At 38.5% G+C, this 16,544-nt stretch overlaps 1 protein-coding gene across 2 annotated transcripts in view; it reads left to right on the forward strand.

The window, feature by feature from the left end:
- The window catches only part of PLCZ1 (phospholipase C zeta 1), a 47,155-nt gene extending 31,099 nt beyond the window's left edge, over positions 1-16,056 (forward strand). For both annotated transcript variants that reach the window (XM_017823911.1, XM_017823910.1), the window contains exons 10-13: positions 7,345-7,517; positions 10,510-10,642; positions 12,344-12,493; positions 15,883-16,056. In XM_017823911.1, coding sequence (XP_017679400.1) covers positions 7,345-7,517; positions 10,510-10,642; positions 12,344-12,493; positions 15,883-15,965 — 539 coding nt within the window. In that variant the 3' untranslated portion in view covers positions 15,966-16,056. The remainder of the gene's footprint in view (positions 1-7,344; positions 7,518-10,509; positions 10,643-12,343; positions 12,494-15,882) is intronic.
- The last annotated feature ends 488 nt before the right edge of the window (positions 16,057-16,544 follow it).

Here is a 16,544-nt window from a genome sequence, read left to right on the forward strand (position 1 = left end):
GAAAGTTCCTCTACTTGTATGATGGATTTTTTTCTTATTCTAGGTTTTGTTTTGGTCTGTGATGTTGAAATGTATCTTGGCAGTTTTGTCACATCCGTTTTGTGGCTTAATCTTGTGTGCAATAATATGATAAAAAAAAATTCATAAAAAGAGGAGTGATAAAAAGCTCTCTAACTAGTTCTGATTTTAACCTCTGAAGCTTCCTAGGGAAAAGAAACCTGCTTATTTAAATCTTGGTGTGCCTCACCTTTGCAACTTAAAACAACTGAAGTCTGACCTTGCTTGGGTTCTGTATCAATACCTATATTATTACTTTCTTCCTAATATGGTTTTAACAGTCCAAAAATTCCTCTTCAGGAAGTGAAAACTAGATTTATTACAACCTGGCTAATGAATTCAACTGATCCATTCCCCCTATTTCATTTCCTAGGCAAGGGGGTTCTTCTTGAAGGTGTTTTAACCTGCTTGCCAGGGGAGCCCACACACAATCTTAGAGGGCCACGCATTGTTTTTGGTCGAGTTCATACAACTCTCTTTCTAACATTCTTTCCCCTTCCATGTTTTCCATATCCTCCAACTGCTGCAGAATAGTCTTCACACAACTATCACAAATCTTACTAAATACTGATGAATAATGAGTTGTGGAAAGATAATAATGAGATGCCAAAGAAATAAGTGTGTTTGTTAAGTAATTGGAAAAAATTCCATGGCTCTAATAGGCCACATGGCCATCCTGGTTTATGGACCTCCCCAAAAAGGTTGCTTTGCTTCTTACTGCCCATAAGTCCTCAGCCCAATGGGACAGCTATTAGAATTGCAGACTCCAGGGATATGATTGATCTTATACTTCCAGTAAGGACCCATTTTTTTAATATGTTGTCCATTAAACTTCATTGATTTGATCGTCACAAGCTGTGGCGGGGCAGTTAACTCAGGTGTAGACACCTACGAGTTAGGTGGGACAATATCATTCAACGTATGAAGCTCCCTAAATGTACTCAGCTTTCCTTTGGAATGGCTCCAAGGTCTGGGAGTTGTTTTGAATGATGGTTTCATGTTTCTCCTGCAGAAATGTGTCTACTGTCAGGTTTATGAGAAAGCTCTTGGGCTGCTCTGTAGTCTGTTTATTTTTAGAGTGTTTGGTGTATGTAACATACACTGGAATTTCACCTAAAAGCACGAAACATTGAATTTAGTTTTATCAGTTTTTCCCAGCTACCTTCGCTTCAGACAACCAGTGGAATAGTAAATCATTTATCTGAAATCCAGTAAATTTTAAAGAAAGACAGAAAAAAATTGCAGGGACACATATACCTCTGAAATCTTTGCTGGTCTTATTCTAAACTCTGTGTCAGTGAGTCAGACTAAAACAGGAAAGGGAAGCTGGTAAAATACACTGTTCTGCCAAGAATCACAAGTTAAAAAAATTTTTTAAATTATTTTGTAAAAGTATGTTTAATGATTAATGAAATCAGTTAAATGACAACTAAAAGATGCTCAGACTTACACTGAAGTGTAACTTTCAGACTGACACATCCATTAGGTAGCAAAAATCAATTTAGATTTTAGATTTGGTAATTTATCAGAAATGCTTTAGGTACTTCTCCCATGAGAACCTCACGAGAGAGGATCCCTAATTGAAACCACTCACGGATATATGTGGACAATGGATGACTTTTAATCACCCGACATCTTTTTGTCCAGTAGAACTCCTTGTAATTATGTGGGAACAATGTCAGCAATTATGAACTGTAGGGCTGAATTCTTAACATTTCTAATGACAGCGCCTTTAGAGCAAAAGTATTGAATTGAATTGGTTCAATGACAATAAAAAAAAAAGACTGACTGCCCATTCTAAGCGTGTTATGTCAGGCAGTTCTGCATTTACTCAGTTCTCAGAAGAGTAGTTACTCTTACCGTGGCAGAAGCCCTTGTATTGTAAGTCATTCAGAAATTAAGTGTCTGTAAAATAAGAGCAACCATTTCAAAATACATCAGTGACAAATAAAGCCGGAAATTATAATTAAGCTTAATAATATTTGGAGTCTGAATACCTAAAGCCCAATTTTATTCTGTAAGGAGAAGGAAAAAATACATACAGTCTGACAAATTTTTTGATTAGAAAAAGAGATGAGAATTTGTGTGCCAAAATTTACACTGTCCATTTAAGCCTGCTCTGTGTTGCAAGGGAACTGATCACTATGGTTTGTTTGTTTGTTTTTTTGTTTCTGGTAGACCAAAGTCCTTGTTCATAAAGTTTGGGTGGGATCTCACCTATTCACAGGCTTGGCAAGAGGGCTAGAGCTGCACGAAGATTTAGAAAAATTAAAAAGCTCAAGGCAAAAGGGATGCTGAGGACACTTAAAAGGCTGACTTTGGACAGGATGTCCTCAAGCCTGAATTAGGTCCCCAGAGATGGCAGTGGGGATCAGAGTGACATGTCAAGACAAGACCAAAACAGCAAGCAATGCTCAGAGCCATCTGAGGAGGCTGCTGTAATATGGCAAAGAGGCTTGCTTATGCTGCAAGTCTTTCTACTTTCTCAGATAGATAAAGTTAAAAATCGCACTTAAAAAGATCATTTTCTCTGGTTTCATACTGTGACCACTTGGTGATGGAGCACATTATCTTCCTACACCTGCTGTTAGTGAGACAGGTTTATAGGGTACTACATATCCATGGCATTTCTCCTATGCAGAGTCATCAGACCTCATATTAGTTTTAGTATATTGAAAATAGTATTCAAAGGAAAATATTATCTGTACCTGAGCACATTGTTAATGCTTGCACAAGGCTTAGAAATTGGTGTTGTATTTATCATTCAGATGATGATGGTATTAGTTTGATAGAATTTGTTTACTACTGATGAGATCCCATTGCTGTGTAGTCTGCTTCCTTTAAATTAATGCTTGCCTCCTGGTATGTGGAGCAGGTGACAATTTGTTTATTCTTCCTTCAGGTGTCTTCAGTTGCTTTTAATGTAATCTGATGACTGAATATCCTCCCTTTGCATCCAGATTTTGAGTGAACTCATACTCAGTTTTAAAAGCCACTTTCATCCCTCTAAAAAAAGGTCATGTGGAATACCCAGCCATGTGAGAACTTAGAATTACAGAATGGTTTGGGTTAAAGATCATCCAGTTCCAAGTTCCCTACCATGGACAGGAACACCTTCCACTAAACCAGGTTATTCAGGGCCCTATCCAACCTGGCCTTGAATATTTCCAGGGATGGGGCCTCTACAACTTCTCTGGGCAGCCCGGGCTGCCAAATATACCCTTTGTATTCTGGGCAGCCTGTTCCAGTGCCTCACTACCCTCAGAATAAAGAATTTTTTCCTAATATCTAATCTAAACCTGCTCTCTTTCAGTTTGAAGCCATTCCCACTTGTCCTGTCACTACATGCCCTCGCAAATTGTCTCTCTCCCTCTTTCTTGGACTTCTGAAATATTTCTCTAAATTTGGGCAGTGATGGATTGGGTGCAGCTTCGAGCTGCATGTGAGAAGAAAGGATGGACTGTCAATGCCCAGCTGGGAGTGCTAACGTGGGATGAAAGCAATGTCTTCAAATCCAATCACATAGATCATCTGATAACCAATGACAACATACCAGGTCATTAAGATATGGTCCTGTTTTCACCAGCATTTCCCAGTCTGTGTGGAATTCAGCACAAATTTTAAATATTTAAGGCACAGAATTGCATTGCATTCATTGTGAGTGGCCTGTTTTAAGAACAGAGACAATTGGAAAGAGCTGAGGGGATGGCAAGAAGGCTGACAAAAGGGTTGGTAGTGTGATCTATTATATCTCTTTAGGCTTAAATGAGTGAGGTAAATCATGGAGATAGGAACATTGGCAATGAACGGTTTTTACATACGATATTGTTTGAAATCACATAAAATTTTGAGATGCATTTTAAATGGCATAAAATGCAATTAAGTAGCTCATTTTAAGAAAAATTGATGATAAGTGTGTCCTTAGCCATTTTAAAATCTTCCCTTTTAAATGGAGAAAATACACTAAACCTTATGTAAGTAATATAGCTGATAGAGCCAGGAAGCAAAGAATAAAAAATAAAAAATGGCAATTTTAAAGTCCCAGCAGGACTATTAATTGAGAGGCAGGATCACAGACAAAAGATGTGCAGTTTTCCTCAACTGCCTTCAAATCATAGTTACAGGGCTCATTTTGGTTTTAAAAAGCTTTTGCTTTTAGTCTATAAATCGTCTTGAATGGTAGTGCTTATGGAAGGCGCTGTATCTGAATATTTAGAAGGTTGTTAGTTCTGCTATTAGTTGTAGGACTGACTTTAGTTAACTCCTTGTGATACAGAGGGTTTTGGTCAAATACACCCTTTGTATTCCTCTGTGCAGTGTGGATTGTTTCATCTTTTGGAGCTAGGCAATTTCCTAATTTCCATGTGCTATAGGAAGTTGTTCACATTTGGGACCTACTGGGACAGCCGTGGAAGATGACTTGAGTATTAAATACTCTGATCTGAAGGAGATTTGGCCATGCGGTTCCAGGAAGATAGATCCATTTCAGGTGCAGGAATCACACTGAGGAATTCCTTTGTTCAGGTTGTCCTCCAAGACCATGTTTTGCTTTGCTGTTTTGATTTTGATGTCAACATTAAAAAGCTTTCAGACCTCAATGAAAGGATTGAGGCGAAAGTTAAATGTACACAGTGCTAAACTTCAGGTGTCTGTACTTCCCCATGAAAGCCATACATTAAGATGATATACTGCTCAAATGGTTTCATTGTAAGAACATTTAGGCTTCTTTCCAAAAGAAATTGTCAGTTTAAAGCTCTCTTCATACATGCATTAAATTTCTACTCTTTCATAAAACAACAGTAAAAGGTTGTTATTGACAGTTCTGCTCTCGAATTCAGCAAAACTGAAATGAAACACTGGGTAGAAATTCGGTCTTCCTCGCAGAAAGATGTTGCTAAGCCCACACTGCTAGGCATAGGCTTTAGTTTATGATCCTTCCCATTTCTCAAGGAGTGTAAGGATTATAACTGCATCTGATTAATAAGAAAAACTGCACATCAACAGTACACCATAAAACAGTGTCCTGGGAGGCCCCAAGCAGCTGCAAACCTTGCAAACAGTTTTAGTAGAGGTGTGCATCTCAGAGCATAGGATGCAAAATTTCACATTGCCTTAATCTCCCTAAAACTTGCAATGCCAAGAAACCAGTAGGTAAGTTAAAATTACTGTTCTGTGTGTCTTTAACTTATTCTGAGGTAAAATTAAATTAAGTGAAAATATAGTGTTGATGTTTGAAGATATGAACCCATAATAATGTTGCCCTTCACATGTGTTGCAAAAGTAATTTTCCTAATGTGATGACATGTAAAGTATTCTCCTTTGCTTATTTCTGTTGTTACATCAGATTTTCCTACTTAGTAGCCTATAAAACTTTGCAAATTTAGCAATAGTCTCATTATGTAATTTGTTTCATTGTGTGGAAGCTGCTATTTGAAGCTATGACTGTTCAATTTGCCTAATTTCAGCTACACTTTTTAAACCACATTTTCTGAGTGTGGCCTAGGAATCATTTATGAACTGGGTTATCTGTAGATCACACCAGGGCCCAGACTTCCAGGGCCCTTGGGGTTGCAGCTCTGTAGCATCATTGCACAGCTTGAATCAATGCATTAAGATATGACAAGCATCATATAGCACCACATTTGGGGCTGTTTCTGGATGATGTGTTGACTCATAAAAAACCGAATTGTGAACCACTGCCAAAACCATACCAGGAGAATACTTACCCTGTTTTAAAAAAGGCAATGGTGTGCTATGGGCAATATGAACACTTTGATTTCTATTGTCAAAGGTAAAAAAAAGTTCCTTTGCATATTGACACAAAATTTATCTCTGCATCTACATTAGCATTTAGTTCAAAGCAGGAGTGCATGTTGTGTTTTGTCATTGTTGTTTTGGGGGTTTTTTGTTTGTTTGGGATTTTTTAGGCAAGATTTCGAGTTGTTCCTACTCGTTCCATGTTGGTTCATGATGCAGAGCAGTCTCAGTTAGCACAGATAGGATTCCTTTCAGATGAACTAGATGATGCACAGGGGGAGGACCTGGTGTATTCCAGCCATTGGTTGGTTTTGAGGCCATGGAACCAGGCCAGAGCTCTTCTGAAGTAACCCCACCAAAAACATGTGCAGTTCAAACACCAGGCCCATAGCACCAGCTGCTTCATTCCTAATTTGTCATTTACTAGAGAATGTTTTAAAAGGATCATCAAAGCAGTGAAGAAACAAATAATTTTTGTGGTGAAAACATTTTGCGCATTTCTCACATCAGATGAGGATTTTTGAATTGAGCCAAATCTTCATTCAGTACATTTATATTATTTCACCGGAACATCTAATAACATCTTCTTTCTGAATTATGGGGACTCACTTAAACTGCTAAGGTCTTCCTTTTTTTTTTTCTTACCAAGCCATCAAGTAAATGACTTTTTATCCTTTTCTATTTAACACATGTCATGTTATCACTTCGCTGATTTGACTTCTGCATCTTCTATTTTGAATGTGACAGGAAGCTCTAATGTACTGGAATAGGGGAAATTTCATTAAACAGGTCTAGTTCAATGTTGGCTTTATCTCATGAATTACAATATCCTGTTGACGAGACGTGAGTATTGTATTATTGCTGCTGCAGCAAATCAGGAATGTTTTGAACTGCCAAGGAAAGGAAAAGCTGTTAGGTGTATTCTGAAAATCACCAATACTGGAGGATTAAGTTAGAAGAAAGAGTGCTCACATAAATTTAAGAACACGTTTAAAATTGCTTCTATAAACTTATATATATTTGCACTGAATATTCTCTAAGATAAAGCTTCTGGATCTTCTGGGTGACATGTTTTTGTGATGAATTCTGCACCATAACTAAGGTTAGATACAATCCCAGAGTTTTGCCTTCTGCACCAGAACTTTTTTAGCAAGTTTGGGCTGCAGGGTCTCGCTGCTGTAGAGAAACTAGTAAGTGAATTTAGTTCTCATAGAGAAAAAAGATGTCTCCTTTCATATTCTCCAAGGTCTAATTTAGAAAGAATATGGAAAATATATGACATACTGCAATATAAAAAAGATCTATAGGGAAATTCTTAAAGTGGTGCAGTTCTAAATAGTGCACTGCTTTTGTGTGTGAACAATTCATTACTGAATGTTGCTAAATTTAAGAGAAATAACAGGAACTTACAGATGAATTGAAAGATATACCTATTTTAACTCCATTTGCACTTTTTTTTTTTTTACTATTTGTTCTATAAAATGGTCTCAAATCTAATTCACTAAAATCAATATTTATCCAATTTTACAGTGGCCTTAAACTTCCAGACCCCGGGAACACAGATGGAATTGCAAGATGGAAAATTCCTAGACAACGGGGGTTGTGGCTACGTGCTGAAACCCGAGTTCCTGAGAGATCGCAACACAACGTTTACACCAAAAAATGTGGGAGCATACAGTAAACCAATGTCCCTGTCAATAAGGGTAAGATTATTTAGAAATGGGAAAACAAATGTTTTGTAGTTCAGATGTATTTGTTATCTATTATCGGTTTCTCATCTTATCCCCATTTCTGGTCGTCGAGAAGTTTAATATTGTTTTTTAACAAGACGGCAAAACTCTCATACAGTATCTATCGCTGCTTGGGTGCTTTCCCATTTGTACTTCACTCATGTTTGCTAAAATATGTAGGTGTTCAGAGCTTGTAAGAGTTTGTAAAAATACATGATTTTTCTCGTGGTGTTGTGTACAGAAATATAAACAGTGTAGCTGACAAAGGGACCGGTCAGTTGTGGTTGTGGAGACCGAACTCTGAAAACTCAGAAATCAAATGTGCCTTTTTGATTGTTTTTTTTCTTTAAATATTAAAATTAATTATTAAATATTAATAATACATGTACTGTTATAATGTTAACTCACAAATAGTAATATTTAAAGATACGATAGGAAGCTTTATGCTTCTTTTAAGTTTCATTATCTTCCTTTGCATACATGAAAGACTATTTATCATCCAAGAATAACATAAATAAGTGTGAAGAGGGATGAATTAATAAGCCTTTGAATTATTTCCACTTCTCCCAAATTAAAATATTCTAAAAATATTAGAAATACATGTCATTTACAAATAATGGGTTAGAAAAACCCTTTTTTTGAGGTCAAGTAGATGCCTTATAATTGTTCACTAGTTAGAAAACTACCTTTTCCCAATGAAAAATTGATATTTCTGATTACCCAGTACACTACTTGCATAAATGCCATTTAATTAGCATAAAATTAGTGTATAATTGCTATTTTGTTTCTTTCAGAAAAATAAAGAGTGGAGATAAAACATTAGTTAATACCAATTATGAAGTACTTACATAATGCATGCACCTAATCAAGACCATTTTAGTGCCCTGACAGTGAGCATACCAATTGTGAATAGACATTGCTGAATGATTTCAAGCAGCCAGGCAAATACCTCAATTATTTTAGCTCTTATTTGTATAAAGCAGGAATTAATTAAGATGAGCAGAACTCCCCAGCTGTAATGCAGGAGACAGACAAATTCATTGACAATGGGATGTAAATGCCTGAGTGTGAGAGAAGCTGGAAAAGAGAAAGGCAGCTTTTTAGACTGAGGGCACAGACTGAGATTACAGGCTGGGTGGTGCAGGCTACAGAGGAGCAATGGGACTGTAGGGCATAGGGAGCTCCATTCACAGTCAGCAGCAAAACCCAGGAAATGGTGGTTGAAGACAAAAAGAATCAGGAGCAGGAGTCAAAGGAGAAGCAGTTTCTGCTGAGAAAGAGTTACTACCTTGATGAGTAGAGAAATTATTTAACAGAAGGCAAAGATATAAAACATCTGGGGGCCAAATGTCTAAGAGTGGCTGGGAATGAATCAATCAATGAAGAACAGAATTGAACAGAAAAATCACACAGGGCCTGATTTTACTGAATTCAATATCCCTCTTAAGCTGATGTACCACAATTCCCATCAGCAAGAAGCATATAGCCTTTGAAGGACAAATACAGATATTCAAGGTGCTTCATAAGGAAACTTCTGAGCCCAACACTTTTTACTACTCTCTGTATGTCTGCTTCACCTTGGGTCTCAAAAATTAACTGGATTTATGGATTTAGGTCATTGTGTGCTGAAAAGAGCTCACTCTTTTCCCACCCCATGGGGGACTTAGACTGGGTCTAGCAATGGGAGAGGAGTGTGACACATGCCTTGGCCAGTGGGGCTGTGTTTTCATCATGACATTCAGGACATGGCAAGGAACCTCCCCAGGATCTAAGTGGGCACCCCATGAGTGATTGCAAAGCTTTCTAGAGAAGGTAGTAGCTATTTTTTAGGAAGAAAGGGGACAGCATCAGTGTGTGCTAAGCCACTGCTCTTCAGTATGTCAGGCTAGAAGTTTTCTTGGAGCAAGGTGAAATACTTGAGCAAAAGGTGGAATTTGTGGGGTTTGATTTTCTGGTGGTTGACAGGGGAATAAGAATCTCTATCACGAGTTTTGATGCTTAGTCCTGACACCAGGATCAGGAGTCATAGCTTTCACCAAGGCTTGAAGGGTTGTATCTCTCTATTGATACATTCCATACACCAATTTCTAAAAAGCAGATTATGCACAGATGGTTATTCTCTCCTAGGTGTCCTGAAATACAGGCAGAAAGCACACAAAGTTGTGACTTTCATGAATCCTTTCTTAGGCTGGGTGCCAGATTACAGGGCAGTCTGAGGCAAAGTTTCTAGGTAGCTAACTAAATTAAGGAGAAAAATATCAGGGAGCTTACTAAATGCAGAGGTTTTATGTATTACTATGCAAGAGAAGGAACATAGGTGAGGCAGTCTGCTACATACCCTGTAACACAATGCTGATGTCACCATGGGTGTAAATGCTGGTCCACTAGACACAAACTGGAATTCAAGTATCAGAAAATGCAAGAAATCATGAAACTGATTCCTCCAACGTTATTATTTTGCATGTTAACAAAGTATAATATTTATGTCTAGCTATTGAATCAAAATTTAAAAATTTAAACCTGAAAATTATTATTTAAACCATGATATCAGATTTATTTTTTTTTAACAATGAGGGTGGTAAAACACTGGAACAGGTTGCCTAAAGAAGTGGTAGGTGCCTTGTCCTTGTCAACATTTAAGGTCAGGTGGGACAGGGCCCTGAGCAACCTGATCTAGTTGAAAATGTCCCTGTTCGTTGCAGGGGGGTTGGACTAAATGACCTTTAAAGGTCTCTTCCAAGCCAAACCATTATGATTCTATGAAATTATCAAAAAATTAAAAGGGAAGGACCATATTCTTAATTTTCTTGTGTTTAATATACATTTTTAGAAGAGTTTATGGCTGGTATATGCTATTTACAGTAGTTTCTTATGAAAGAGCTATTTCTACTATGGCTACTATATGGCTACTATGTATAATTGATTCTTAGAGTTATTTCAATCCATTACAACTTTAATTTTCCAGCTCATCAGTGGTCATCAGTTACCACCCAGCAGCCTGTCGAAGACTAACAAAGCTGACCCTTTAGTGCAGATAGAAATCTATGGTGTGCCAGAAGATCAAGCAAAAAAGAAATCTAGTGTTGTAAAAAGCAATGGTGAGCATCAGTCTGATTCTCTTGACTGTGAACAAAGCACAATAGAATTTTATAAGGAATTATCAGTTTTGCATCCCAGGGCATTGGTATTAACTTACAGAAACTCCAATTATTTCTCTCTAGACTAGAATCTTTTGGCACAAAATTTGTAGCAGAAGTTTGTGCTATGTGCCATTTTTGTAGATTAGTAGGTTCAGGAAGCACAAATTCCTAGTTAGGAGCACTCTCCTAAAGGAAGATGGAATTGTTTTTACACCCTGATGTCACCCTGGACAGGCCCATAGAGCTGCTTGCCCACTCACCTCCAGCTGGAAGAAAACTCTTGGGTTGAGATAAAGACAGTTTAAGAGGTAAAGCAAAAGCTGCACACATAGGCAGAGAAAAAGGAAGAATTCATCCCCCACTTCCCAAGAGCAGGCAGACACAGAGCCATTTCCAGGAAAAAAAGGCTTTGTTATACATTGTGGTTACTCGGGAAGGCAGACACTGAACTTTGAACATCCTCCTTTCCTCTCTTCCCCCGGCTTTCTTTTGCCAAGCATGATGCCACATGGTCTGGAATATCACTTGGGTAGTTGGGGTTAGCTGTCCCCACTGTGTCTCCTCTCAACTTCTTGTGCACCCCCAGCCCGCTCACTGGGATGGGGAGGGTGTGTTGCAGCACAAAAAAGACAGGGGTCCTTGACACTGTTCAAATCCTGCTCAGCAACAGCTCAAACGTTGGTGTGTCATCAACACTGTTTTGATCCAGAACACAGCACCATAAGGGTTGATATGAAGCAAATCAACCAGCCTAAATCAGTGCACTAATTGGTACATTTAAAGACTTTTTTTTCTGAAGAAACTTCCGTAGCTTCATCACTTAGCTCATATGAAGCTTCTAGTAGGAGTAGTCCCTTAATTGCTTGACAGGTGAAGTGTGTACTCTTTGTAGCTGCCTTCAAGTACTCCCTTATCTTTATCATATAGATCTTCTTGATGTCTCAGACTACAAGTTGCCTGTGATCTTCCTTCTCCTGTACTTCTGTCTTCTATTTTTTTCCACTGCCTGTTTTATAGACGGCTGCTGTTTTAAATCAGCCCCTGAATTTCTTTTCTCTGTATGATCATTGCTCAAGACAAAGCAACTGCCTCCTGTTTCAAATCCTATTTTTGTATTTCTAGTCCAGCGAATGTTTTACTACCTGAATTTATTTAGCTCCTACCTCATTTCCAGCACTGTGAAAGAAGAAACTTCGGCAAAAGCATGAAATTATATGTCTATAGAGACATATAGTTCCTATATGTCTGTAGGAAAATTTAGGTTGAGCAGGGGCTCTTAACCTGGCTATTTTGCTCTTCTAAGAGATGACACTGACTTTGTTAGGCTTTTGTTTTACAGTATGATAATCCATGACAAATCCTTAGGAAGGGGCTGGCCTATATACTGTAAGCAAAGTCACAAGCTGTCTAAGTTTGTTTCATTCTCAGAGCTTCCCACTGAGAGTTTTAACTCCATAATCTATACAAAAGATGTGATCTACGTACACCCGCAGTCAGTGGGAGTCTCATCATCTGTTTAAATGGGCACAGAAATCTAGTGAAGAAGAATGAACCCTCACCAGTTCAAACTAGTGACAGCAGATAGAATAAATCAGTTATTAAGTAGAAAAAATGAAATTGTATTTTAATCCTGTTTCTTTTCTTTTTTTTTCCCATTAGCTTTGTGCCCTAAATGGAATGAAACCTTCTCTTTTAACATCCAAGTTCCAGAACTAGCAATGATACGCTTCTGTGTGGAGGATGAGGTCTCTCTGGTTAACAATGAATTCCTTGGTCAATACACTTTACCTGTGCTGAGCCTGAATACAGGTAACGATTTTATGTGAGCCACCTATTACAGCTCAAAAAAAAAAAAAATCTGTGGCATTCCAGGCTTTTATCATTACAGCAGCATTGAGAAAGTGCAGCATTATGTCTATTTTCTAAAGGAGGATTGTATAACTATATGTAAAAATGGCACTCCCTGGTTTTTGAAGTATGCAAATCCCTGTGAATGTGAATCCAGGATGTTGAAATCAAAATAATATTAATGACAGTTAATTATTCCTGCTGCAATATTCCACTCTAGATAGAAACTGCTCAGATGGTATTTTAATTCACTACAAGGAACAGGATTAGTCAGAATGGCTATGAAGGCAACAGTTTTGTGCACTTTCTACTCAGTTAGGCTCAAAACCCAACACAAACCAAATTAAAACAAAACCAACCACCAAAAAACCCTCAGGTAACCTATCTGCAACTTTTCAGAGTGGAGAACAAAGAATATAAATCAGGCAAAATATTTATGGTATTTTTCTTACTAGAGTTTCTGGAACGGTTCCTGGAACCTTTTGTAACGAATAGGCTGCACATAAAGAGCACACACAGAAGTCAGTAGGCCAAGGAGAAAGGCTTATGTAAAATGGCTGTTTACCACACTGGGTTTCTAAAGCTATTTCTGACAAAACAAACAGCTTTTATTAGTGAATAAAGATGTGGAGGGAAAACACTGGAGCTGGCAACAGGCACTGCGCCTTTTTTATTAAGCTTAACAGGATTTTAAATGGCTTTTTTCCCCCCGTGTTCTAAAGTCATAAAGCTGCTTGTGATTCTTAGTTGAGGTTGAGGAGTTACGCAAGAACGAAGACATTACTCTTGGAGCACAGTTGTTTCTCTACAACATAAATTTTTACACTGATAACCTTTTACTTTCCTTTCCTTAGTATATTTCCAGATAATGAAAAAAAAAACAACTCGACAACTTGCAGTGTCTGAGACAAATTTAAATATCAGAAAACGATGTTTATGTACGCCTGTTAAATAATTGATTTGGGTTTTTCTTATATACAATTTTTCTTTCTGGCTCTAATGTGCCTGTATGATTAATTATGGCCACAAATGAGGGATTTATATTTTGGAAAAGTAAGAGCTTGCAGATTCTGTAGGAAGTATTTTGAGTGGAATAACACAAAATGCCAGGAAATCAGTGTAGGTACAAAAACTACAAATGGTGCCAAACGAATTGTCCCAATCACCACTTAAAACAATGTAAAGAAAATGTAATTTGCCATCAGGATTGCCCAGAGGCATAAATGAAATGCTTCTAAGAGGTGAAGTGATAAATAATTTCAAAATTTAGTGCAATGCTTAACACTGAGACCTCTAAAACCAGGTGTGGAACAATGGTTTTGCTTTAGGTACCCAAGCTCTTTAGACAGTAAAATGGGAAAATAATGTTCTTACAGAGGGAGTCACAACAGTCTACATTTCCTAGGGAAGAACTGCCTAAAATGCTGAAGAGTGAGCTAAGATTTAAGTCTTACTCTTCAGAACTGAGCTTTAATCTGTACTACAGGACTGTCCCTCTTTCCTTAGTATTCATATCCCTGAGGTGTCCCGGAGGGCAAGTTGCTTCCAAAAGCTGAGCAGTGCTTACATCTTTTCCCTTTGACGGGCAGTGGGACAAAGTTGTGCCTTTGCCACCCTCCCCCACGTTTTCTTTTGAAAGGATTCAAATCTGTATCCTCCCTGCCTTCCTTTCCCCAGCAGCAGCCTCCCAACTCAGCAGACTACAGTGGGGAGGAATGCTTGCAGCCCAGCTGAAGCAGACTTTGGTTTTTCATGCAATGATTATGTTGTTATACTCAGAGGGGCTCAAACTGGAAATAATTCTCTACCTTGGTGGTTAAAGGCAAGAGTGGGGAGTCCTGTGTTACAGCCCCAGTTCCAGTGAGTGGAGAATACTAATACAGGACAGGAATTCAGTTATTACTGCTATTATCATGGGATCCAGGAACAGTTAATTATTTAATGCAAATTGGAGCAATTTCAATAAAAAAAAAGGAAGCTTTACTTCTCTCAGGAAACTTTGTGGAATATTTTGTAGGTAGGGGCTAGAACAGCATCTTCAGAAATTAGTCTTAGTCCCTGAAGTGTATCTTTGGATAGGAAATACACTGAGTCTTCCACATACTGTGTGCATGCCCTAAAAACTGATTTAAAATGTAAATTGCCTGGAAGCAGCTTTACTATCTGCTGCCCAGAAGCTGAACCTTAGATACCAGGGGAACTTTCATGTAGTATGACAGGACGAGAGGACATGGCCTCAGTCTGCACCAGGGGAGGTTCAGGCTGGACATCACGGAGAATTTCTTCACTGAAAGGGTGGTCAAGCATTGGAATGGGCTGCCCAGGGAGGTGGGGGAGTCACCATCCCTGGAGGTGTTTAAGAACAGACTGGACATGGCACTTCGGCCTGGTTGACAAGGTGGTCATTGGTCAAAGGTTGGACTTGATTTTAGAGGTCTTTTCAAAATCCTTCTTTAGGTATGTCTGGATGTTTTTGGGACCCTCATTTACCTGAGTTTGGAATGTCTTGATTCTTTTATACAGAATCACAGAATCATTTAGGTTGGAGAACCGCAGCCCAGGAAATATTTATTCAAAACAGAGACTTACTTAAATAACTGCAGTTAAATATAAATAGATAAAACACAGGACAGTTTTTTAATCAAAAGTAACATTATTTATTATTATGAAATAACAGACATTTAGTCATATAAAGCAATACAGGTTGGGGTTTTGGAGACGAGATTGTTTTGTTTTTCAAGCAGGTAAGTTAATTGTTTTAAATTGATAAGTACAGCTTCTCCAAATGCTTCAACAACCAGATGACCACACAGTTTCTGAGGCATGCCTTATCCCTGATAACAGGAATTACTCATATGCAAAAGAAGAACCTTAACAGATTTAAGATGTCATGGTAGAGCTCACACTACACTTTTTTTTCTGCCTCAGCTGGACAGTGCATTGCTGCTGCAACACTGTTCTTCTCTGAGGCACTCTGATTCACAGGTTATTTAATTTGCTATCAGAACAATGATATAGCACGTAATAACTTTGAATGTTAAAATATATGCTTTCCCCATGTTTAAATATCACTGGACTGAAAGCCTTCAGTTTGAAAAAATACCACATCATGAGAAACACTGGAGTTTTTCGCTCTGTGACCAAAAATGCCAGAATTGAAACACTGCATGTGTAGAGGAGAAAAAACAACAGAAATGGTATTTGGGTTCTGTATCATTTCGGTTTATTTTAAAGAGTTAATTGAGAGAATCATAAATTATGCCTTATTTGCATTGTATATCATAAAAGCACTCCATGGTGACATTTGTGCTTGTGGTTAGCACACTAATAAAGTGTGATTGCATTTCCAGGTTACCGTAACATTCCGCTGCTGACCAGAGAGGGCATCAAGATCGAATCTGCGTCGCTGTTTGCCCACATCTGGTACTATTAATGGTGTTTTCTGCAATAGGAATTGTTCTGGGGCATGGCACCCTGCTTCAATAAAGTGGCATTACTGGGTTTGCAACAACCCAGTGGTCTGATTTCCAGAGTGGCACATTCTCAATGATTTTATGAAGATAATGGGACTTCTTGTGTAAGTGGTACCTGGATCAGTAACAGCTGCTGACGTTGGCCCTGCCGCTATTATTGAACTGTCTGTTGTAGGAGAAGAATGTTCAAGGACATTTAAGGGATCTGAAGGTGCACAAGTCCATGGGACCTGACAGGGTACATCCACAGGTCCTGAGGGAACTGGCTGAGGAAGTGGCTAAGCTGCTATCCATCGTATTTGAGAAGTCATGGCAGGCCAGTGAAGGTCCCACTGACTGGAAAAGGGGAAACATAAGCCACATTTTTAAAAAGGGAAATAAGGAAGACCCAGGGAACTACAGGCTGGTCAGTCTCAGAGAGACTTGGGGATGTTCTTGGGGATGCTGGTTGACAAGAATATCAACATGACCTGGCATCCCAGAAGGTCAACAGCATCCTGGCTGTATCCAAAGCACAGCCACCAGCAGGTCGAGGGAGG

This window comes from Lepidothrix coronata, unplaced genomic scaffold (assembly GCF_001604755.1).
Source record: "Lepidothrix coronata isolate B3197 unplaced genomic scaffold, Lepidothrix_coronata-1.0 Scaffold107, whole genome shotgun sequence".
Lineage (NCBI taxonomy): Eukaryota > Metazoa > Chordata > Aves > Passeriformes > Pipridae > Lepidothrix > Lepidothrix coronata.